General features: G+C 36.1%; 1 protein-coding gene across 5 annotated transcripts in view; it reads left to right on the top strand.

Moving 5' to 3' along the window:
- Positions 1-23,444, top strand: part of LOC138328513 (diacylglycerol kinase zeta-like) — a 101,911-nt gene that overhangs the window by 75,222 nt on the left and 3,245 nt on the right. For 3 of the 5 annotated variants that reach the window (XM_069275385.1, XM_069275375.1, XM_069275350.1), the window contains 19 exons: positions 1,773-2,011; positions 3,376-3,550; positions 3,979-4,195; positions 4,578-4,633; positions 4,757-4,819; positions 6,329-6,402; positions 7,238-7,346; positions 9,253-9,452; positions 11,670-11,791; positions 13,491-13,570; positions 14,885-14,939; positions 15,157-15,385; positions 15,860-15,931; positions 17,027-17,092; positions 19,763-19,884; positions 21,257-21,294; positions 21,536-21,659; positions 22,388-22,424; positions 22,945-23,044. In XM_069275385.1, the coding sequence (XP_069131486.1) occupies positions 1,773-2,011; positions 3,376-3,550; positions 3,979-4,195; positions 4,578-4,633; positions 4,757-4,819; positions 6,329-6,402; positions 7,238-7,346; positions 9,253-9,452; positions 11,670-11,791; positions 13,491-13,570; positions 14,885-14,939; positions 15,157-15,385; positions 15,860-15,931; positions 17,027-17,092; positions 19,763-19,884; positions 21,257-21,294; positions 21,536-21,659; positions 22,388-22,424; positions 22,945-23,044 (2,178 nt within the window). The remainder of the gene's footprint in view (positions 1-1,772; positions 2,012-3,375; positions 3,551-3,978; positions 4,196-4,577; positions 4,634-4,756; positions 4,820-6,328; positions 6,403-7,237; positions 7,347-9,252; positions 9,453-11,669; positions 11,792-13,490; positions 13,571-14,884; positions 14,940-15,156; positions 15,386-15,859; positions 15,932-17,026; positions 17,093-19,762; positions 19,885-21,256; positions 21,295-21,535; positions 21,660-22,387; positions 22,425-22,944; positions 23,045-23,444) is intronic. The other 2 variants (XM_069275359.1, XM_069275367.1) reach the window with 2 other exon arrangements.

The raw sequence follows: 23,444 nt of genomic DNA, 5'->3' as shown, positions 1-23,444 counted from the left end.
GTCCATGTACCAATTACCACTTGTAAACATTGGTAATGTGACTGTGTTCATTAAAAGTAGTACACAGTACATGTACTTATGTATTGATGAACATGAGTAAATGCATGAACTATAAAGAACACACAGGTCTACTATCTGTCTGCACCATAAACAATTGAAGGTCATGATCAAGCCATACATTTTCATGATATGATTTTGAAACAACGATAATACTTGGCCTTGGGTTAAAGGTTAAGTGATGTAAAAGTAAGATTTTACGAAACTCTGTGATGATACAGTTAAATCAGGCAGGAAGTTACAGGAATATGATTAATTATTACGGTCACATATCAAAGGACCATGGTTTAATTCTAAAAAGGTCAAGGTCATAGATATCAAATAGCATTTTTTTCACGCGATAATTATATTCTGAAGAAAACAAAATTCAAATTTAAAAAAAATGGTGACGTAATATAGAATCAAATTTGGAGACAGTCAAGGCTATTTTATAAATTTATTCTCACTCCATTTTGTGTGACAGTTATTTTTGATAGTTGTTTGTGATGAAACTCCTTCATTATCAATTGCAGGGTATTGTTCGAATTGAAGGCCCTAGCCGTTATAGTACTGTTTTGTTTGTATCAATAATACAAACTGCTAATGAATGGCCTTTTGCTTGGTGTTGTTTGCCTCAACACCAAAGTACACTGCACAATTACAAGGTGTCTGTTTCCTGTGAAGATATTGATCAGATGGCTACAAAAACCACACACACATATACATATTGTATAGTAAGGTCCATTGAAACAAAACACAGTCACGAGCATTTCCTATTTACGTGATAAAACAAAGTCTTCAAAGTACAGTTGTTGATGAGTCAAGTCCCCTGTTTGGCGGGTCCATTAGAATCAATACCAAGATAAGTGTTGACCCTTTCAAACTCGACCTACTGTGATGTTCCAGGCAAATGTCTAGTCAGGTATGGTTAGCCAGTGGGTGATCAGAAGACTCCCGCAGGCGTCTTATATTAATGCATACCCTACATGGAAAGCCTGATGCAATAGTCTTGCATGCAAAGACATCTAATAGATACAAATACAAAAAGAAACATTCTTTTTGGTCCAACAGTATGATGAATCTGATGTTACACTTAATCTCTTACAAACCCATGGCTGTTCTGCATCAGTTTCACTTTTCTCCATTGTATTGCTGTTAAGGAATCATTTCTCCACTCCAAATATTTTCTGTTCTTGGGATGTTCTGTGTTGCCTGAACTATATACATGTATTGGTAGTAATTGTTTCACTTTTTGCTTCACTTCTGGCTCTTTGGATGCCTCTTATAGTACCAGGTTAAACTGCTTTTATTGCTGATATCACGTAATTATTGTGAGATGTGTGCTGTCTTGAATCACTCTCCCATATGACCAAAGAACAGTTTCTTTTTCCTTAGCAAGTATTGGAACTTCTTGTGAAGTATCCTGATTTTGCATATTACAGCGTTAGCTCCTTTGTGGGTAGGTATCCATTGTGACATCATTATTTTGTGAGCGAAACTCATGTTGTTTTCCCTGTAAAGTATAATGTTACAATCGCAAACACATGATGTCATAATCAAAAGCAAATACGGAATTAGCGACAAAAGGGTCCTCCCCCTTCCACCCACTTGTCACATTACTCCACCTCCTGATGCCACAAGGATATCACAGAATTTTTTTATCTTAATTATGAAAGATATAACTATAATTAACCAGTTGTTTTGAATTTCAAATTTCTTGTCAACTTATTTTTCAGGGTTCTTTCAAATCATCCCTACGGAAGAAAAGGCGATCTTCTGTAAAGAAAAAGAAAAACAAAGATGACAATCGCCATTTTATCATAAAACCCATCCCTTCGCCACTCCTCAAGCCTTTACTAGTGTTTATCAACCCAAAGAGTGGTGGCAATCAGGGAGCAAAAATCATGCACAAGTTTAACTGGTGGCTCAACCCTCGACAGGTGTTTGACTTAACGCAGGGTGGACCCAAGCCGGGGTATGTATGTCTAGTATTAAAGGACTCGAGTTGGGCGCAGTATTTTTGTAGAATGTCGGAGCTGCATAAACACTATATGACATCAAGGGGATATAGTCCATTGGGGAAAAAGGTCTTTAAAACTATTCTTCTCATGTAAGAATGACAAGAAATTGACAGAATTTAGTGAAACTGTTTTAGACATATAGAACCTGCAGTGTCAGTATTTTTTTTCCAAAGTAAAGTTCCTAAAACCTATTACTTTTATATTTTCTAGGTCATCTGACCTGAAGGGTAAAAATGACTTATAGTCATTATGCTTTGTCCATGGTTGTGTCTTGTTTGGCCTATGTAAACCTTTCATTCAAACAACTTCTCCTCAATAACCAAAAGGCCCAAGGTACTCATATTGGGCCTGCAGCATACTGACATGTAGGCTACCAAGATTGTTCAAATGAATGGCCTTGACTTTCATTAAAGGTCAAAGGAGTCAAAAAGGCTAAAATGACTCACAATAACCGAAAGGCCCAGGGTACTCATATTTGACCTGCAGCATACTGGCATAAAGAATTACCATGTTTGTTCAAATGAATAACCTTGACCTTCATTCAAGGTCGCAGGGGTCAAAAAACGTAAAATCTTTAAACAACTTCCTTTCAATTACTAAGAGCCCTAGAGACCTGATATTGGGCCTGTAGTATGTTGGCATAAATAGGTCCAAGTTTGATCAAAGTAATGACTGTGATCAAGTTTGTTCAAAGTAATAACTGTAACCAAGTTTGGCCAAAGTAATGACTGTGACCAAGTTTGTTCAAAGTAATGACTGTAACCAAGTTTGTTTAAAGTAATGACTGTGACTTTCATTCAAGGTCACAGGGGTCGGATAGGCTAAAATCTTTAAATGACTTCTTGTTATTAACGAAGAGGCCTAGATATCTGATATTGGGCCTGTGACATGCTGGGATAAAGGGCTACCAAGTTTATTCAAATGAATAACCTTGACCTTTATGCAAGGTCACAGGCTTCAAAATCCTAGAATATTTAAATAACTTCTTGTCAATTACTAAGAGCCCTAGAGACCTGATATTGGGTCTGTAGCATGTTGGGATAAAGGGCTACCAAGTTTGTTCAGTGAATGACCTTGACCTTTCTTCTACGTCACAGCAATCAAATATTCTACATTCTGTAAGCAACTTACTGTGTATTTCATTTCTACTTTATATTATATTAACGGTCAGATGATTATTAAGGCCCATTGGGCCTCTTGTTTTTCAGACTTGACCTGTGTAAAAAATGTCTTAACGTATTGTTTTCTATTATTGTTTTCCAGACTGGACCTGTATAGAAAATGTCTTAACATATTGATTTCTATTGCTGTTTTCCAGACTTGACCTGTATAAAAAAGTGCCTAACCTGCGGATATTAGCATGTGGAGGTGACGGCACTGTGGGTTGGATCTTATCTGTGATAGATAGTCTGGGGCTGGACCCCCCGCCCCCAGTGGCGATCATGCCACTGGGGACAGGCAATGACTTATCTCGGACACTCAATTGGGGAGGGGTAAGTTTATGTATACCACTGGGTGAAGATTTGGGCATCCTCAATTTGTTGAGTTATAAAAATTAGTAAATTGAGCTATTTGCTCTCCTGAAAACAGGTTCATTCAAACATCTCTCTCTATAAGGATTAAGTAATAGATTTGTGTATTATGAATGGCTTTGATATGCAATTCATTTAATACATCATTGATAATTGGATATCTCATTGATCCATATGATATACATGCAGGATATGAGGGTGTTTTTTTTTTTAAAATCAATTTTGTATGCAACAACAACTTTCTAAGACTGATATTTCCTTATTTGTGAAAAAGCCTAGCATGGCCATACATTATAAATGGCTATCTGTCAAAATGTTTGAAGTGTGGTATCTTGGCTTGAGCTAATTTTGGCTTTACTTTAAGATGAAACACAATGTTATTTCCATAGGGGTATGCGGATGAGCCTATCACAAAGCTCCTTAGTTATGTAGAAGAGGGACAGATTGTGCAGCTCGACCGATGGAACGTGGACGTACGACCAAATACGGAGGCGGAATCAGAAGGAGAGGAGGGTGTGACAGACCAACTTCCCCTTAAAGTCTTCAATAACTACTTTAGTCTTGGGGCTGATGCCCATGTGGCCTTGGAGTTCCACGAGTCCCGAGGTACGACCCTACTTACAGGGTTACATGATAAGAGTGTAGAGTTTTAATATAATTTACAATGTTATTGCAGTATACTATTATGAAATATCATATTTCATTGATTTTGAATAAAAGATGAGTTTTACGAAATTGCTTGTTTAAAAAACTTTCTGCAATAACTCCGATTCTGTACGCTTTCCTGCTGTCTTGTAATATATAGCTGATATATATTTCGGCTTGTTATTTTTCATTCATCAATCAATAATTAGAGTTAAAATGTCTTTGTCATTATCCTTGTTTCTGCCTTGTTAATGTTATTAGTGCCATGATATGAGTGGATCAAAGCTAACATTACTCTTTTCACACTGTCAATAGTAATAGTTTTAATTATTTTTGTTTTCAGAGGCGAATCCAGAAAAATTTAATAGTCGCTTTTGGAACAAAATGTTTTATGCCGGGGTGAGTTCTTCATTTACTAAATAATGTTTTATTTTCATATGTAGAAGGAAACAATAATGTACACTGACTATGTTTCATGTGTGAGTTAGTTTTTGGTATTGATAAAACAATTTTCTGTTTTAGGCTGGTGGAAGAGATATGCTCAAAAGGAGTTGGAAGGGATTAGCGGATCATATACAGCTTATCGTAAGTACAGTGTACACTATTTTCCAGATAATAAGTCACACCTGTGTATAAGTCGCAAAGGCCTTTTTTTTTCTTTTTTTTTTTTACAAATTTTAGCTCACCTGGCCTGAAGGGCCTGTGAGCTTATGTCATGGCGGCGGCGTCCGTCGTCCGTCCGTCCGTCCGTCCGTCAACATTTAATTTAAATCGCTACTAGTCATAGAGTTCCGCATGGATTGTGACCAAATTTGGCCACAAACATCCTTGGGTAAAGGGGAAAAGAACTTGTATAAATTTTGGCTCTGAACCCCCAGGGGCAGGATGGGCGGAGCCCAATAGGGGTAATAGAGGTAAATCCTATAAATCGCTACTTGTCCTAGAGTTCTACATGGATTGTAACCAAATTTGGCCACAAACATCCTTGGGGAAAGGGGAACAGAACTTGTATAAATTTTGGCTCTGACTCCCCGGGGGCAGGAGGGGAAGGGCCCAATAGGGGTAATAGAGGTAAATCTTATAAATCGCTACTTGTCCTAGAGTTCTGCATGGATTGTAACCAAATTTGGCCACAAACATCCTTGGGGGAAGGGGGAACAGAAGTTGTATAAATTTTTGCTCTTACATCCTTGGGGAAGGGGTACATAAGAGGTAAATATTCAAATTCCTTCAGAAAAGAAACAATGAACCTGTATTCAGAACATGACTTGACATTACAAACCAGGTGAGCGATACAGGCCCTCTTGGCCTCTTGTTTCAATTTTCGTACACGTATAAGTTGCACTGGTAAATAAGTCACACTTAAATGTTAGGTTTCTGTACCCACGTAACCCTCTACTGTGTATCGATCAATCTCTAATGTACGGTAATGATTTTCGATCGATTAGAATAACCAAAATTGTCTGTGAAATTGTACTTGCGATTTTCACATATGAATCACTCCATAATGCAATTGATTTTGGTTTTTGTCCATGTATAAGTCACACTGGTGTATATAGACCGCACTACCGATTATTAGGGGAAAAAATATACTCCAGGAAATACAGTAATACCAGATCATACCTGTACTATGTAGAACCAAGCTAGGTATAGTATATATCCTAAGTCTTTTGACAAAGTTATCAACAAATAAAACTAATATTGAGAAATCAATGAAATTTACAAACTGTAAATTAGTCAACTCATTCTTGTCTGAGCCTACATTTGAAATCTTTGAATTCTAAAGCTGGAAAAGTTCATTGTGAAATCACGAGTGTTCTAGGCAAATTAGTGGAGAAAAATTCAGGAGTTGTATAACTTTATTAATCTAGATTTCTTCCTCATTATTGAAATGGTAATCCTACTGAAATATATAAGGAACAAAATGTGAATTTATAGGTTGATAGGATGTTGGTTCTTTGAAATTTTCTTGGTTTGAAGTTTTTGTCCTCATTTTGATTTTGTTTAGTGAATTAATTAGCTTCATCATTGGAGCATACCAGTCAGGCTTACCTCATATTATTTGCCAATTAATTTTGATATTTTTATTTTCAGTGTGATGGAAAGGATTTAACCAATAAAGTCCAAGAAATGAAACTTCATTGTTTACTATTTTTAAACATTCCAAGGTAAAAAGATTACCAAATCATACAGACATTGTTCTTACAGATTTAAAAATCATTAAATTTTATGTCAGCTGTTTCGTTTTATATTTACCTGTTTTTCCATGATTATTTAATGTTTTTAACATTTGCAAAAATTTTATTCATTATCTTAGATTTTTTCATAAAGGCACTCTTATAGTGTACTGAAAAATTCTTAATATGAACAGAGATATTTGCCCTTGAAAGTATATGTTAAATGCTACATCATTAACTTCCCTGAAAAAATATGTTGTTATACATGCGCAAACACATGATGTGCATGATCCTACCCACAGGTACAGATAATTAAATGATATTTAAACACAGAACCATTGATGTATCAAAGTACTTTGTATGAAATATTGAATTACTTTGGGATTTGTTTGTTAAACCTTTTATAAAACTGTTCAAAGGCATACTTTGTTGATCAATATTCAATAATATGGGACACAGTGGTTGAGTAGTTAAGATGTTCTGACATATATATTACCACAAGCCTCCACCTCCGGATTGCGAGTTTGAATCCCATGTGGAGCAGTTGCCAGGTACTGACCTCTAGTCGGTGGTTTTTCTCTGGGTACTCCAGCTTTCCTCAACCAACAAACATGACATGTTCTTACATAACCATGGCTGTTAATAGGACATTACACTAATAAAACCAAATCAATTTTCAGCAATACATAAAAAACTATTTAAAGGTACTGAGGATTTGAATTAAATTATTGAGATAAATTATATTTGTATAGATCTATGATAAGTGATTTATAGGTATGGAACCATTTGTAGATAAACTTATCATATGATATATATATTATTACAGATATGCCAGTGGTACTACACCCTGGGGTAACCCCAATAGTCTAGGCTTTGAGCCTCAGCGCCATGACGACGGCTATCTGGAGGTGATTGGGTTCACCTACTCCTCACTGGTAAGTCTTTAACAAAGTCTGCATGGCAATTATTCTGTCTTTACATACTAAATAGTTAACAATGGTCTTTCTGTCCTTTGTTACACAGTTCCTTGTGTCTTTTATATTGCAACTCCTGTCATCTGTGTCGACACATATCTTTTTGTCCTCAGTGACAAAGTTTCTTGTGTCTTTTGTGTTACAGTTTCTTTCGTCCTTTGCCCTCTGTGATACAGTTATTTTACTCTCTTTGACATAGCTGCGCTTGTTCTCTGTGACAAAATTACTTTTTTTCCCGCTGTAGCACACCTGAATATTCTCTGTGATAAAGTTACTTTAATTGTGTCCTCTGTGATACAACTTCTTCATCAATTTTGTCTTCTGTGTTACAGCTCCTTTGATTTTGTCCTCTGTGTCACAGCTCCATTAATTTTGTCTTCTGTGTTACAGCTCCTTTAATTTTTTCCTCTATGACACAGCTCCATTAATTTTGTCCTCTATGACACAGCTCCTTTAATTTTGTCCTCTATGACACAGCTTCTTTAATTTTGTACTCTATGACACAGCTCCATTAATTTAGTCCTCTATGACACAGCTCCTTTAATTTAGTCCTCTGTGACACAGCTCCATTGATTTTGTCCTCTATGACACAGCTCCTTTAATTTTGTCCTCTGTGTTACAGCTCCTTTAATTTTGTCCTCTATGACACAGCTCCATTAATTTAGTCCTCTATGACACAGCTCCTTTAATTTAGTCCTCTGTGACACAGCTCCATTGATTTTGTCCTCTATGACACAGTTCCTTTAATTTAGTCCTCTGTGACACAGTTCCTTTAATTTAGTCCTCTGTGACACAGTTCCTTTAATTTAGTCCTCTGTGATACAGCTCCATTAATTTTGTCCTCTGTGACACAGTTCCTTTAATTTTGTCCACTGTGACACAGCTCCTTTTATTTTGTCCTCTGTGTCACAGCTCCATTGATTTTGTCCTCTGTGACACATCTCCTTTTTTTGTCTTTTGTGATACAGCTCCTTTTATTTTGTCCTCTTCGACACAGCTTCATTAATTTAGTCCTCTGTGACACATCTGTGTTTTTTTGAGACAATTTATGTGGTGTCTCGTTGCTCTAACACTAGGTAACTTGCCCTATGTATAATTCATCAGTCTGTCCAGCCTGTTTCTGAGAAGGACATCAAATATGTATATTGCTGAAGACACTTCCATGAATTTCTAATTGATTACATGCAACACCAAATGGCAATATTAGACCTTCAGCTTATCCAATTCAAGGTGATTCCCTACTGTTGTGAAGGGAAATGAGGCCAATTGTGGCAGCTATTATCTATGAAAGTAAACTTTTCTTTTATTTTGTTGTGTTTGGATATTTTCAAGTATTGTGGATGAATTTTGTGATGAAATCATTATACATTATTGTTAATGTTATAAAATTATTTGTTAAGAGCTATACCTATAAGTAATCATAAAATAACATATTATACCATTCAATTATTATACACCACAGAGTTATGCTCCTTTGTTACAAAACGATTTAACATCAACTCCTAAAATACTGAAGGGATATCAATGAAACTTGGTGGCAACTTTCTTTATATAGTGAAGATCTATGTGATTTATATTGGAACCGCAGGGGTGGGGGAAGGGTTTGTGATGGTGGTGTATAATTTGATCTCTTGGACATCAGATCTAGTTTTCTCTGATAACCTACAGTAAAACACAGTTATAGCAAACCACTGTGGACCAACGGAATCACTTCGTTATAAGCGTAGTTCGTTATATAATATTATAAACATATCAATATTGACAGGATACGAAAACTTCTACATTATATTCATGAATTTGTTGTAAGCATGTTCGTTTTAACCGTGTTTTACTCTATTTTCAAATGATTATAATGTTGATTTTCTAGGCGACGCTATACATGGGAGGCCATGGGGAGCGACTGATACAGTGTCATGAGGTGAAGCTAAAAACGTTTAAACCTATACCGATGCAGCTTGATGGGGAGCCATGCCGCCTAAGTCCATCTTGTATCAACATCTCCCTCCGTAACCAGGCAAACATGGTGATGAAGCCAAAGCGACGAGGATCCATGCCTATTGCTAACGAGTAAGGCTCACTTTTCCAAGAATTGATTTCATACTGAAATAGATACACTATATACTTCAAATAGAAATCAATATATGACTTATTTTCGAAAAAGATAAATTTATTTATTATTAACAACAAAACAGTTATGAACGTGTTGCTTTTAGAAATCAGTTGTACTTGGTTGTCATCTTCTCTAACCCTAGCTGTGGTCAGTTAGAAGTCAGACTAACCCTAGCTGTGGTCAGTTAGAAGTCAGACTAACCTAGCTGTGCTCAGTTAGAAGACAGACTAACCCTAGCTGTGGTCAGTTAGAAATCAGACTAATCATATGTGATTATGTGTCACTATTACTATGCCAGCATTTCACCATTACTCCTAATAGAATTGGATACAGGAATCTGAAATTCAAGGGTAGGATAAGTGGGGAAAAATTGAAAGTTAAGATAACAGATCTAGGATTGTTCTTTTGGAATTAGGAATTTTGGATATTGATATAGGAATAGCATACAGATACTGTTCAGATAGATTCAGAATTAAGAGAATTAGAAGTGTGATTTAAAGATCTGTGATACTGTACAGAGAGATACAGAATTAAGAGAATTAGAAGTGTGATTTAAAGATCTGTGATACTGTACAGAGAGATACAGAATTAAGAGAATTAGAAGTGTGATTTAAAGATCTGTGATACTGTACAGAGAGATACAGAATTAAGAGAATTAGAAGTGTGATTTAAAGATCTGTGATACTGTACAGAGAGATACAGAATTAAGAGAATTAGAAGTGTAGTTTAAAGATATGCGTATCACATAATGAAAGTGATGACAGATGATTTGGGCCAATTTTAGATATAGAATAAAAATTGGCAGATTATTGTATCTCCTACTGGCAAATATAGATTCTTGATTTACTTGCTACAAATATAGGTGCTACTATCATGTTTTATTCATGTATTAATTGCTGGTAAGTACATAAAAAATGAAGATATTGATTTAATGTGTCACTTATAATGAGATGGAATTTGATTTGATGATAGAGACAGACACAGAACCTATTAATGTACCATATTGAAATGTCACATATGAATATTTTAGAGATAGGAACTACTGTCACTATTATATTAAAAGACATCCCAACAGATGTTCAATTGGTATGGACCTTCCTAGGCCAAACTTTATACAGTTGTTACATTAATAAACAATAGAATGTAATTATATTATGCTATATTTGCTTGACAGTTAATCAAATGCATGACTAACATCACAAGTTTTATTTCTGCAGGGAAATTATTACTAAGAAGTGATTTTATGTTCTTTGTAGATAGGTTATGATTGGTGGGTAAAGTACTGCTCACAATTTATAATAGAAATATTTATTTTGTTTTAATGATGTATTTTCAGTATTATTGTGTAATTTGTCGGCAGACATGACATTGTATCTGACAGGACTAGGGGCTAACTTAATGTATTCCCCAGAACCTACTCAACAACATGAAATGTTTGGATGTACTTTTATCACTGTTTAAACCTTTCAGATATCTCGTACTTACAAAATATCATAGTTCATGCCAAAATAATGCATATGACATATTGTAAAACAGCGAAAAAGATCATATAAATGTTTTTCTATATCAGGTTTGAAAATTGCCATTTAAAAACCATATTTTACCCAATAAACACCCAAGGCAGATTTACATTGAAAAATGAAGGGGCACTTAGCTGATAGTACCAAACTTTGGCTAAAATTTCACAAAATGATTGCTGCATGGAGTAAGCAATTAATCAATTTTCAAAAGAAATCAAATAGAGAAATCTTCGAGGTTTTCATAGTTTGCCTGTATTTAAGTCAATGTAAGTGAAATAAAGGCCACAAAAAGGGGGCAGGCACTTGCAGGGACAAGGGCGCTTATTGGGTCAAATGCAGTATGCTAAATCTTACACACAACAAGCATTTCATTTTGTCGTGTAGTATATGAAGGCGGAAGATCTAGTAGCTGGTCATTGATGTCTAATTATTGTAACAGTTAACATGCGGGGAGGGAGAATGTTCTGAGTTTTCAAAAAGTCATTTGTTCTTTTGAATTTAAATAATTGGGATATCAAACTGGAGTCAATTCTTTAAAGATGATTTCATGGGAACTGTGTCAAGACTATACACTTTGTGACATCCACTACTAACATTTCCCGCCTGACTGTCCAGTCATGTCTGCCAGTAAGGCCTGTATCACTCCATATGTAGTCCTGACTTGGCTTTTTTCAGTCCTCCATCTCTGCCTGAGAGACTTCGTATACAAGTGTCCAGAATCAGTATGGCTGACTATGAGAATTTAAACTATGATAAAGACAAACTGCGCGGAGCTTGTAAGTCCATCTAGATTCACCACATAGCAACCGTACTACGTAGTCTTACTAACAGGCTATAGTTTACTAACCTGCTAGTTACCTTGGTGACGGGTATACATATATTACCCCTAGTCTAACTATCCTGCTAGTAACCATGGAAACATATCTGTATATAGTCGTATAACATGGCAATAGATCAACGCAAGTTTCACTAACCTCCATGGTAACCAGATTCTTGCCTCCATGTTACCTTGGTGATTGGTTAATGAATATCCTTACAGCATGTCTTGACAACCCTCTGATTACCTTGGTAAGGGGTATTCATCCACAATCAACAGCTAGACATTCTAACCTGCTGGTTACCATGGTAACAAGCCTATAAATAGAAGAGTTAGTCTTACTAGCATGCTGGTTACCCTGATAATAGGTCTATTTATAGAACTAACATTCTGATAACCTTGATAAAAGGTCTATAAATAGAATATTAGGTAGTCTTACTAACAGGATGGTTTTCTTTATAACTGGTCTAATTGCATGGTTTTACTAATCTGTCGATAACCGTAAGCTTGGTAACATATCTATACATATATAACCACACATTATAACACTAAAAGGATGTTTTCTTGCTGACTCTAAATCTTTCCCAAGTTATAAGGTTATAAATGAAACAATGATTATAGATCTAGAGCTAGTTTAGTGGTGCCAGGAGGCTTTAAGTAATGATGTGATAAAAGTATGAAGACACACCAGCTGAACATTCAGTCAAGAATTAAATCGTTCTGGCCTTGAGTTTTGTTGGCGCCAAATTACTGAAATCTTTTAACAGTATTAATTGACTCTGCCCAACAAAATATAAAACACGAACAGTGTTGGGATGGTGACAGACTACGTGTCTTGTGACATTTGCCCAATTTATTATCGTAACATATAACTCGCAACTGCACTCCATGTATGTAACTAATCCGCCCCATAAAACAACTAACAGCCGTAGCAGCTTATTCTCACATTCCTATTCTGGTAAATAACGAGCTGTTCACATTTGTGGAATGTCCCTGCTTCTAACATTTAGTATTCAACAAAACTCATTTATGCTTGCATATGTAATGTATATGACAATCTGATAATAAATAGAGAGATTTTAATTAATTTTGCATTTTCCATACAAAATTGATTGGTTTAAATGCTTTTAATTGGATTTGCTATGATTCATGGCTTACTGAGAAGTGAAGTGGATGATCATTAAATCTGATAACAATTATGTTTAATGGAGTTTTGAAAATATGATATATCATCTTGAATTGATAATTGAAATATAATATTTATTGTGATGATAAATCATGCAAGCTTTGCTATCAATCTGCCTGCATGAGTACACAAACTTTTAAAAGATATCGCACTAATATAGGCTCAGTTATATGTAAATACAGTAAAATTGCTTTATTAATGTTTTTGAGACCATAGCGAAAATTTTGAGTTGGCCAAGTATTCTTGTTGATGAGGTGTATTCCTATAATGTTTGACTAGGATCATAAAAAAAATCATTCACCCCTGAAGACACATTTGAACTCTTCTAATACAAAGGCTGGGAGAGTTCATTATGAATTTTAAGGGGTGAATGAGTTAATTGATAAGGAATATTCAAGTTATTTAGGTGTTTAGGTTATTGAAGTTCAACTTCAGACATAGGACTTGGCTATAAATATGTATTTCCCACCAGCTGTCCCCCTCGGACTTATCGTCGTGGACAACAATGCTGACCTCTCACAAGTGCGAGTTATCATCGACAAGCTGGACCAGGTGAGACTTCCGATTGCTTCAGAAATTCAATTAGCAGCCATGTTTTTATGGCTTTGTTTTCAGAAGGGTTGAAAGGTCAAGGACGTACTACTGCAAATATACATGGTTAACCAACCGGTATTAATGATGGAGTTAAGGTAGCACTCCCTAGGTTTATTTTGTATTATTTTTGTCTGTTTTTAGCCCACCATCATCAGATGGTGGGCTATTCAAATCGCCTTTTGTCCGTGGTCCGTCGTCCGTCTGTCCTTCCGTCCTACCGTCCGTCCGTCCGTTAACAATTCTTGTTACCGCTATTCCTCAGAAAGTGCTGAAAGGATCTTTCTCAAATTTCATATGTATGTTCCCCTAGGACCCTAGTTGTGCATATTGCATTTTGGGACCGATCGGTCAACAAGATGGCCGACAGTCGGCCATCTTGGATTTTGATAGTTGAAGTTTGTTACCGCTATTTCTCAAAAAGTGCAGAAGGGATTTCTCTCAAATTCCATATACAGGTTCCCCTAGGACCCTAGTTGTGCATATTGCATTTTGGGACCAATCGGTTAACAAGATGGCCGACAGGCGGCCATCTTGGATTTTGATAGTTGAAGTTTGTTACCGCTATTTCTCAAAAAGTGCAGAAGGGATCTTTCTCAAATTTCCTATACAGGTTCCCCTAGGACCCTTGTTGTGCATATTGCATTTTGGGACCAATCTGTCAACAAGATGGCCGACAGGCGGCCATCTTGGATTTTAATAGTTGAAGTTTGTTACCGCTATTTCTTAGAAAGTACTATAGCGATCTGTCTCAAATTTTATATATAGTGTGTTTGAAAAAGTTTGAAAAGCAGTGAAAAGATCCCTCTTTCCATTGTCAGACCCAGATCATTCTTTGGTGGGCGCCAAGATCCCTCTGGGATCTCTTGTTATGTCCTTGTAACATTTATGGTGATATTAAGACAAGTAAGGTTTTTGAAGCTCAGGGAATTTACTGGAAAAATGAGTTCTGGTTTTCTGATAATTTCTGTCCTTGAAAGCATAAGAAAAAAATGGAAATCTTTTGTTATATAGTTTAATCAGTTATGTTCTAAATATTTAGAATACAACATCTTGATTTCTTGGCATTTAGTTTACAATTTATGGATTTTGGGAGCCAAAAACTGCTCCAACCATAAATGGTCCTTTGTGTCGTCATTTCTTCTGAACTGTTGATAGTATGGTTATGAAACTTGAAGGACACATGCTTTTCCTTAATTATACTGATATTTTGTTCACAATACAAATCTCTAGCTTTATCTGGTGTAGTTAGACTGTGTAGTTTACCTGTTTCAGGATGACCTGACAGAGAGCTCCCAAAAGCTCACAAACCGTTGGTGTTTCCTTGATTGTAAGTAATCTTGTCTGTGGAGTAAAATTGAATTCTGTCTTACATCAATTAAATCAAAAATTTAATGGTCGGTCAGGCTCCAAGAATGCAAGTTAACTCTTATATAGCTTTCAGTGAGCAAAAATTGATATTTGGCAAACACACCTGAAATGCATTTTGATTGCTATTTATTTGTTGAGATTTAGTCTTTACAAATGCTTTTGTTTCTCATTTATAGCCACAACAGCTGAGAGATTTTTCCGGATAGACAGAACACAAGAACACCTTCACTATATCACAGACATTTCCTCGGAGGATCTTTACATACTGGATCCAGACCTCCAGAGTATGCACCTAGCCCCCTCCAAGGATAATGGATGTGAGGGTATCCATTGTCATCAGGACAACTTCCAACCGGAGCTGGTCTTCAAATTCCACATGCCTGTCACACCTCCCAAGTCTCCAGGGTAAGGCTTATGTAAAATTGTATGATCTCACAGAAAGACTTCACAAGATCATGAACCAAGACATAATACAATTTTGGGAAATAGTTTCTTGCTCTCTTTCTTAAATCATCAAAAAAATCCATTTCTATTTATCTTTCTTGAATGGTCCAGAGTCATTCCTTATTTAGTTACATATCTACAAGATCCAGAAACATTTCTTTGTTATTGTATACCAATTTTTTGGATAGCAAAATGTTATCTCCGTGAATTAATATCTACACCATTCATATCCATAGGAATTTCCATTTGATTTTCGCGAACTTGTTTTTAAACAGAAATCATGAAATTTAATAGCTGCCAAAGAAAGTTGGTTAACATGCAGTGTTACCTATAAGCTGATCCAGACATAGTACGTTGTATGTCTAAGGGTTGGTTGTACATATGTCCCTTCAGGATAACATTTGGTTTTACTGTTTAAATGTTATGTTTGATCAGACTGAAGGACGTGAGCCAGGCAACCCTTAGCGCCGACACATCTGAATCCTCGTCTAAGAAGCCAGATGGAAGGTAAGTAACTCCTCCTGTCCTGGTCCACTTCCTTTTCACCAGTACTCCTAGCTCACTCATCACATCAAAACATTTCTCTGTCAGTATTCAGTGTTGCCAGTTTTAAAAGGTATTAGGTAATTTTGAGTCACAGCGTTTAAAGTCACTGTCAAACTAGTCACCAAATATTTCATATTTATAGCATTTCATAAAAAAATGCCACTGTTCAACCTTCCCCCTTTTCTCCTTTCCAAGAAAAAAGCACAAAATGAGCTTTTAGGCATATATTGATATAACAAAACTGTAAAGAACAGAAATGCAAAATAGAAAACTTGATTTTACTCTCAAATCCTGTGTACTGATTACACAAAACTTGGGTTGTGGTTGTGGTGGTCAACTGGTTAAGATGTCTCAATATTTAAAAAAAAAAAATCCCTCCACCATTGGGTCACAAGTTCGAATCCCATGTATGGCTGTTGCCATTACTGATCACTGGAGGATGGTGGTTCTCCAGGTACTCTGGCTTTCCTCTATCACCTACACCTGGCACATCTTTAAATGTCCCTGAGTGTTAAACCAATCAAACCAAAGCACAAACAGAAATGTAACAACTTCACAGATATGTAACCATTAACTCTACATAACATATGTCATCTTAAATATTATTGTTTAATTAATTTCATTGCAATTAGTTTGTAAGATTCAGAGACAATTAGTATAGAAATGAAAATGTTAGTAATAACAAAAAAGAGGTCAGTAGCATAAAGAACTATTAGGCGATGTAGTGTCAAGTTGGCAACACTGAATATATATTTCTATGACAGTTTGTTGTTGTGGACTAGTTTGTCTGTAGTGTAGTAGGATGACAACCATTGCTTCCAAATTCTGCTTCAACAACTGCCTATTCTCCCTGTGAGGTCACTGATGTATTCTAGGATGTAATTCACATATTTACACTTTAGCGTTTTGATAGCCAGATATTGGCCAGTGATTTGAGTGCATCATTTCTTTAGCATTAGGTGTTGTAAGACAAGAATTGTATAGTAGGAGAATGAAGGCATGAAGCATTGTGAATATTAGATGATTTATTTTGTTGATTAACATTTTGTTCTTTAGGACTCTTTTTCGACTGGAGAGCAAAGAGAACTTGCTCATACCTGATCAGCCGGGCTCCAATAACAGGTTGATACACTTAGTTACTAACTCTAACCTTCCTCACCAGCCATTTATGGTCAAAGGTTTATATAGCTGACCATACACCCTGCCATATTGGTAATCATGTGACCGCATGGTTGGTCATGTGACCGGAAATTGGTATTTTAGTTGACCCATATTATGAATCATGTGACTGCATGGTCTGTCATGTGACCCTAATTGATAAATAGCTGACATATTGTCAATCATGTGACTGCATGGTCTGTCATGTGTCCCTAATTGATAAATAGCTGACATATTGTCAATCATGTGACTGCATGGTCTATCATGTGACCTGATATATAGCTGATCTATTGCCAATCATGTGTTTGGATGATCTGTCATGTGACCATACAATTATTCCTTTCCTCGCCATATCCTATTGCTTGACATGCTGTTCATGCATATTGGAATGTCTTAATTAGTTTTTATACTAATTACAAACTATTAGTATTTGCTACAAATAGTCAATAAAAGTTTTCCTGCAATGTATCTTTTAGCTGTGTGCTAGAAATAGTCTTTCAAAATAGTTTTCGTGCAATGACATCCTAGTGCTTGCTAGAAATAGTCTATTAAGGATTTATTCCTTGTCTAGTTGTGTGCTGTTAGCTTTATTGTGTGCTAATCTGCAGATAGTTTGATATTAAGCAGTTACTATTATTTACTGGGCCTATTGTTAGTGTGCTTACATGTGGTCAAGGGGTTATAGTAGTGTGCTAACTATTGTCTTATCTGCTTATTTTATTTACAGCTGATTTCCACAATATATGATCTAGTATGCCATGCGGATTTTATCTATTGTGCGCTGTAGTTATACAGCATTTTCATTCATATGTACATGCTATATTATCTTGAGATTTCATTATCACGACATAGTAGGTGCACCCTAAGCACTGCTCTTTTTGAGCTGAACATTCATAATTGCTATAGTTACTCTGGCTTTATAGCCTATATTTTTGTATACTGTTCTAGTCCTTAATCTCTTTGATCTCTTTGGTCTTTCAGTAACCTCTTTGGTTTCTGTGTCCTCTTTGATGCTTTGTTCTGCCTCCAAATTTTAATTCTTTGACCACTGTATTATTTTATTAAAATTCGTTGACTATTGTGTCTTTTGACGTCTGTTTTCTGAGCTGCTCTTTTGATTCTGTCCTTTAAGTTTAGCTAATTTCTTTGGCTACAGTTCTCTTTTAGCTGAACCCTTATATACAACATTATCCAAACTATACATTTAAGTTCTTTGGCTACTTTCTCCATTTAGCTTTGATATTCCTCCATTAATACTAGCTTCCTTCTGTTTTGTTTTCCATACCAATCATCACATTAGCTTGTTTTGTTACTGAAGATTTTGTTGCTTTCCTTAGTTTCCTAGAATTAAAAAAAGATAAAATGTTTGTTTCACTAAGATTATAACCTCACTTACAAAAACAGTCTTCTGATTCTTCTGTTTATGTAGATGTCTTAATCTTACTTTGCAATGCTGCAAATTTGAAAATCTTACGTATTGAAAGATTTATGTTAACTCTATAACAACATGCTGTGTAATTTGATGTAATTTATCATACATTGTAGAAATATCCTTCTGATCCAGAACAAATTTTATATCTCTCACATCTTGGGGCTTTATTCAGTGGGCTATCCTAGAGTGGGTTTGTTCTACTGTACTGCCATCATGTTTCTTTAGAGTCCTCTGTAATATCTATTTATAAATCATTTCACTTCTAGGAAAACATAAGTCTGCTCTGACTGCTTATAAGTAAGATTCACAATGAAATTATCTTTCCTGTCAATAAACACCAGCAAAATTTCTATAATAATGAAAACACTCTTTGCTTCTTCGAAAAATTATATATTGACAGATTGTTACATACATTGAAATTTGCTTCTCCCGGAGTTACTTCCCCTTTTACCTAATCATCTGTTGATAGTATGTGTGTATGTGTTTGGGTATGGATCATATGATGCATGTTTGTGTTTGCACTTTGTTATAACCTGCACAGTTTGGGCATTGGTAGAACATGATATATTTATAAGCAATACACTGTACACAGTTTACTTCTCTATAATTTATGGTTCTATAATTGGGCATTGGTAGAACATGGTATATTTATAAACAATACACTGTACACAGTTTACTTCTCTATAATTTATGGTTCTATAAATTTTAGATTGTGAAAAAATATTTGTATATGGTGAAGAAAAAAAGAGCTTTATTCATAACGATAATGAATCTGGTAAATACTCTCAAACAGGCAGATAGTTCTTATCAATCTTTTTGTGTACAAACAGCCTGGGGAATTTAAGGGTCAAATATAGGCTATATGAAATTGAAAACAAAGTTGGGAGGGGGACATATGCATACACAAAAAGGGTGGGATGACTGAAAATAATTGTCATATATGTAAGTAGAAACAGGTTTGGGGTGTAATAAGTGTCATACATACATGGTACATGTTTGTATATTTGACATAGGTTAGTGCACATAGTTTGTAGTTATAATGTTTGTAAAAAAAGAGATGGTACAAATGATCTTAAGGCTATATACACAAGTAAATGTTATAACTTAGAGGGAAAGGTTAAATGAAAGAGAAATGGCTAAATTAAATAGATAGGGCTAAATAAGTGTCCTGCTGAGTGGCCTTATATACCTTCTGTTTACAGCTCGGAGCCTGGCTCTCCTGTATCCAAAAGTTCTCAGGCCAAAGATAATTACAATCAATTTCATCAGGTATCTAACGCTACAGCGGCACCCCGAAACAGAAAGCTCTCCACAGTAGACAAAGGTAGGTATTCGTTAAATTTGAATTGTAGTCAGACCTCCCTTATAGTTACTGCCCCTGTATACAGAACCCCTGAGATGGTTCCAAATGTCAATTTCAACATAATTTGGCCTGTGTATTAAAGACCATTAAGCTATAAAGACCATTTTTCTTGGTCCCTTGGATGTTCATTAAAGACAAGTATAGTTTTCATATGATGATCTATATGATGTCTTGTTACTGTTGTATAGATGTGAATAAATTCTGTCATCATGATATATGATCTATGCTTTATATGGTAAATATCAATAGGATTTATGCCAAGTATGAATATGAACATTTTTGTGTTATTTATCATTTGAGTAGCCAGAGTGAATTGTCAAGGTCATGTCAAAGGATATTGCTCAATATTACAAATTGGTGTGACATATTCAATGATATTTGATGTAGTTTCACTACTTCAACAATAAAAAGGTATGGTACACTACTTTCAAAAATATCTAGGGAAGATAATGGCTGATATCATTTTGAGTGTTACTCATTTGGAAATAACATTTTTAGGTCATCTGACCCCAGGGTACTGATATTTGGCCTGTAGCATGCTGGGATGAAGGGCTACCAAGTTTGTTCATATGAATGACCTTGACCTTCATTCAAGGTCACAGAGGTAAAAAAAAGCTAAAATCTTTAAACGACTTCTTCTCAAGACCCAGAAGGCCCAGGGTACTGATATTGGGCCTGTAGCATGCTGGGATAAAGGGCTACCAAGTTTGTTCCAAAGAATGACCTTGACCTTCATTCAAGGTCACAGGGGTCAAATATGCTGAGATCTTTAAACGACTTCTTCTCAAGAACCAAAAGGCCCAGGAAACTCATACTGGGCCTTTGTTCAAATAAAGGACCTTGACCTTCATTCAAGGTCACATCGGTTAAATAGGCTAATATCTTTAAATAACTTCTTCTCAAGAACCAAAAGGCCCAGGATACTCATATTGGGCCTACAGCATGCTGGGATGAAGGGCTACGAAGTTTGTTCAAATGAAGGACCTTTAACTTCATTGAAGGTCACAGGGGTCAAAATGGCTAAAATATTTTAAAAACTTCTTGTGAATAAGTAAGAGGCCTAGAGTCCTGATATTGGGCCTCAGACATGTGGGATGAAGGGCTACCAAGTTTGATCAAATGAATTATCTTGATCTTCAATCAAGGTCACAGGGGTCAAATAGGCTAAAATCTTTAAACGACTATGTTGTATTGTACTAATAGTCGGATGACCGTTAAGGCCCATGGGCCTCTTGTTCAGTATACAGTAATAATTAGGTAATTCAAATTAATTCTAAATAGGTCCTACAAAGAACTAGAGTTTGACGTGAAGTTAATCATCATTCTTTTCCAGGTTTGATAGATGCTGCCAAGAGGGGCGATCTTTCTAAGGTACGTACACCTTCTTACCTGCTTATTGATTCATGATAGCTAAATGAAAACAATTATCTTCAGAAATATACATTTTTGATGTTACCTGAATTATGAAATATATCTGATGAAATATTGACTTTAAAAAACCTAATGCATTTGTCATATTGTTCCTCTATATTCATAATTGTAACTTTTGTCTAATTCATTGTGATTTGTTTCCACATCTATCATTCTTGCTTTATTCTTTTAATTTGTACAGTTGGTGGATCTTTTTTGTAACCATGACGCTAACCTTTTGGCCACTGACCAATATGGAATGACCGCCTTACATCATGCAGCACGGTTCGGACACAAAGGGATCGTCAAATACCTCATAGACAATGGTCAGTTCTCTGCTAGATTTCAGTGTAGTTCTCATGTCCCAACCAAACTTGGCTGCAGCCAAAAACAACTCATCTAGATGTAAATACTTGTAAAAAAGGACGCTGGAGCAGTTTGGGGATATGCATGGTTTCATGATGTGACAATATAAGGTTATCTCTATTCATCCTATCCTGTTCTTTTCAGTTCCTTCATCCCATCTCCTTCAGATTTCATACAAAGGCAGGGGTATTTTTATCTTATAGACATTTCTAGTTGGTTTTACAAACAGCACGGTGTAAACATCTTTTGAGGACATCAATCTGATAAAGGCATTCTAACATTTAGCATAAGAAGTCTTGGAGATGAGAATTATCAAAAATATCTTAAAAAATATTTATATTCATGGCAATAATTTTTTGCTGCTGTTAAATGTGTTGTGGAAGTCACATGTAATTTGACTTTGTTCTGATATAACTAGCACCCCCTGTGTAATATTTGTTGGGGACAGGGTGGCAGAGTAGTTAAGATATCTTGGCATACTACCACAAGCCCTCCACCTCTGGGTAGCGAGTTCGAATCCCCATGTGGGGTAGTTGCCAGATACTGACCTCTGGTCAGTGGTTTTTCTCTGGGCACTCCGGCTTTCTTTCACCAACACAACTGGCACATCTTTACATGACCCTGGCTGTTAATTGGACGTTTGACTAATTTAACCCCATAACCCTGTAATATTTGTTTTGTGTTCTAGCACCCCCTGTGATACTGGATATGGTGGACCATGAGAAGTAAGTATTGGCTGAACATGTAATTAGAATTAAAGGTATAAGGGAGGTAACTGTAATCAATATCCAGGGTATTCTTAATTCTGTTACAAGGCTAGAAATCCTGTCTATGGAACATGAGGACAATATGTTACATTACTTAAACATAGAATGAAGTTTAGTCATCCAAATAGAAACAAGAATTTAACATAGAACCTGGGCAAGTTTTTCTTTCATTAACAATAAAATGTGACTGATATGACAATCTTATGTACCACATAGCAGATAGTTTTTGCAAGAAGGATATTATTGCAATTTCATAGGGCATTGTTTTGGCCATAAAAATTTAATCCAAGAATTTAAAGTAATGGTTAAACAAAGGCAAAGTTTGATAAAATTTGTTCGTCTTGTTACAAGCTAAAATAATAATTTTGCTATTCTGTGAAAATAAATAGCTGTATGATGCGTTTTTTAAGTTTATATCTATAATTGTACTATGAAATGTTGTAATTATAGTGACAAACTGAATCCTTACTAATTCCAGAGGGCAGACAGCATTACACAAGGCAGCTTGGTACCAGCGTAGGACAATCTGTTATATGTTGGTGGAGACTGGTGCTTCACTTACCCGCACAGATTATCAGGTACTACATGGGCGGGGGAGGTACTACAGGGGCCGGGGGAGGTATCACAGGGGTGGGGGAGGTACTACAAGGGGGATGGGAGGTATCACAGGGGTGGGGGAGGTACTACAGGGGCCAGGGGAGGTACTACAGGGACATGGGGAGGTACTACAAGGACATGGGGAGGTACTACATAGGCGATGAGAGATATCACAGGAGTGGGGGAGGTATCATAGGGGTGAGGGAGGTACTTCGAGGAAAGGAAAGGTACTACAGGGGAGGGGTAGGTACTACAGGGGCGAGACAGGTACTACAGGGGCCAGGGGAGGTACTACAGGGACATGAGGAGGTACTACATGGGCGATGAGAGATATCACAGGGGTGGGGGAGGTATCATAGGGGTGAGGGAGGTGCTTCAAGG

Source organism: Argopecten irradians, chromosome 1 (assembly GCF_041381155.1).
Source record: "Argopecten irradians isolate NY chromosome 1, Ai_NY, whole genome shotgun sequence".
In the NCBI taxonomy this organism is placed as follows: domain Eukaryota; kingdom Metazoa; phylum Mollusca; class Bivalvia; order Pectinida; family Pectinidae; genus Argopecten; species Argopecten irradians.
Note: the sequence above shows the minus strand (reverse complement) of the source record. Positions and strands in the feature narration are given on the sequence as shown.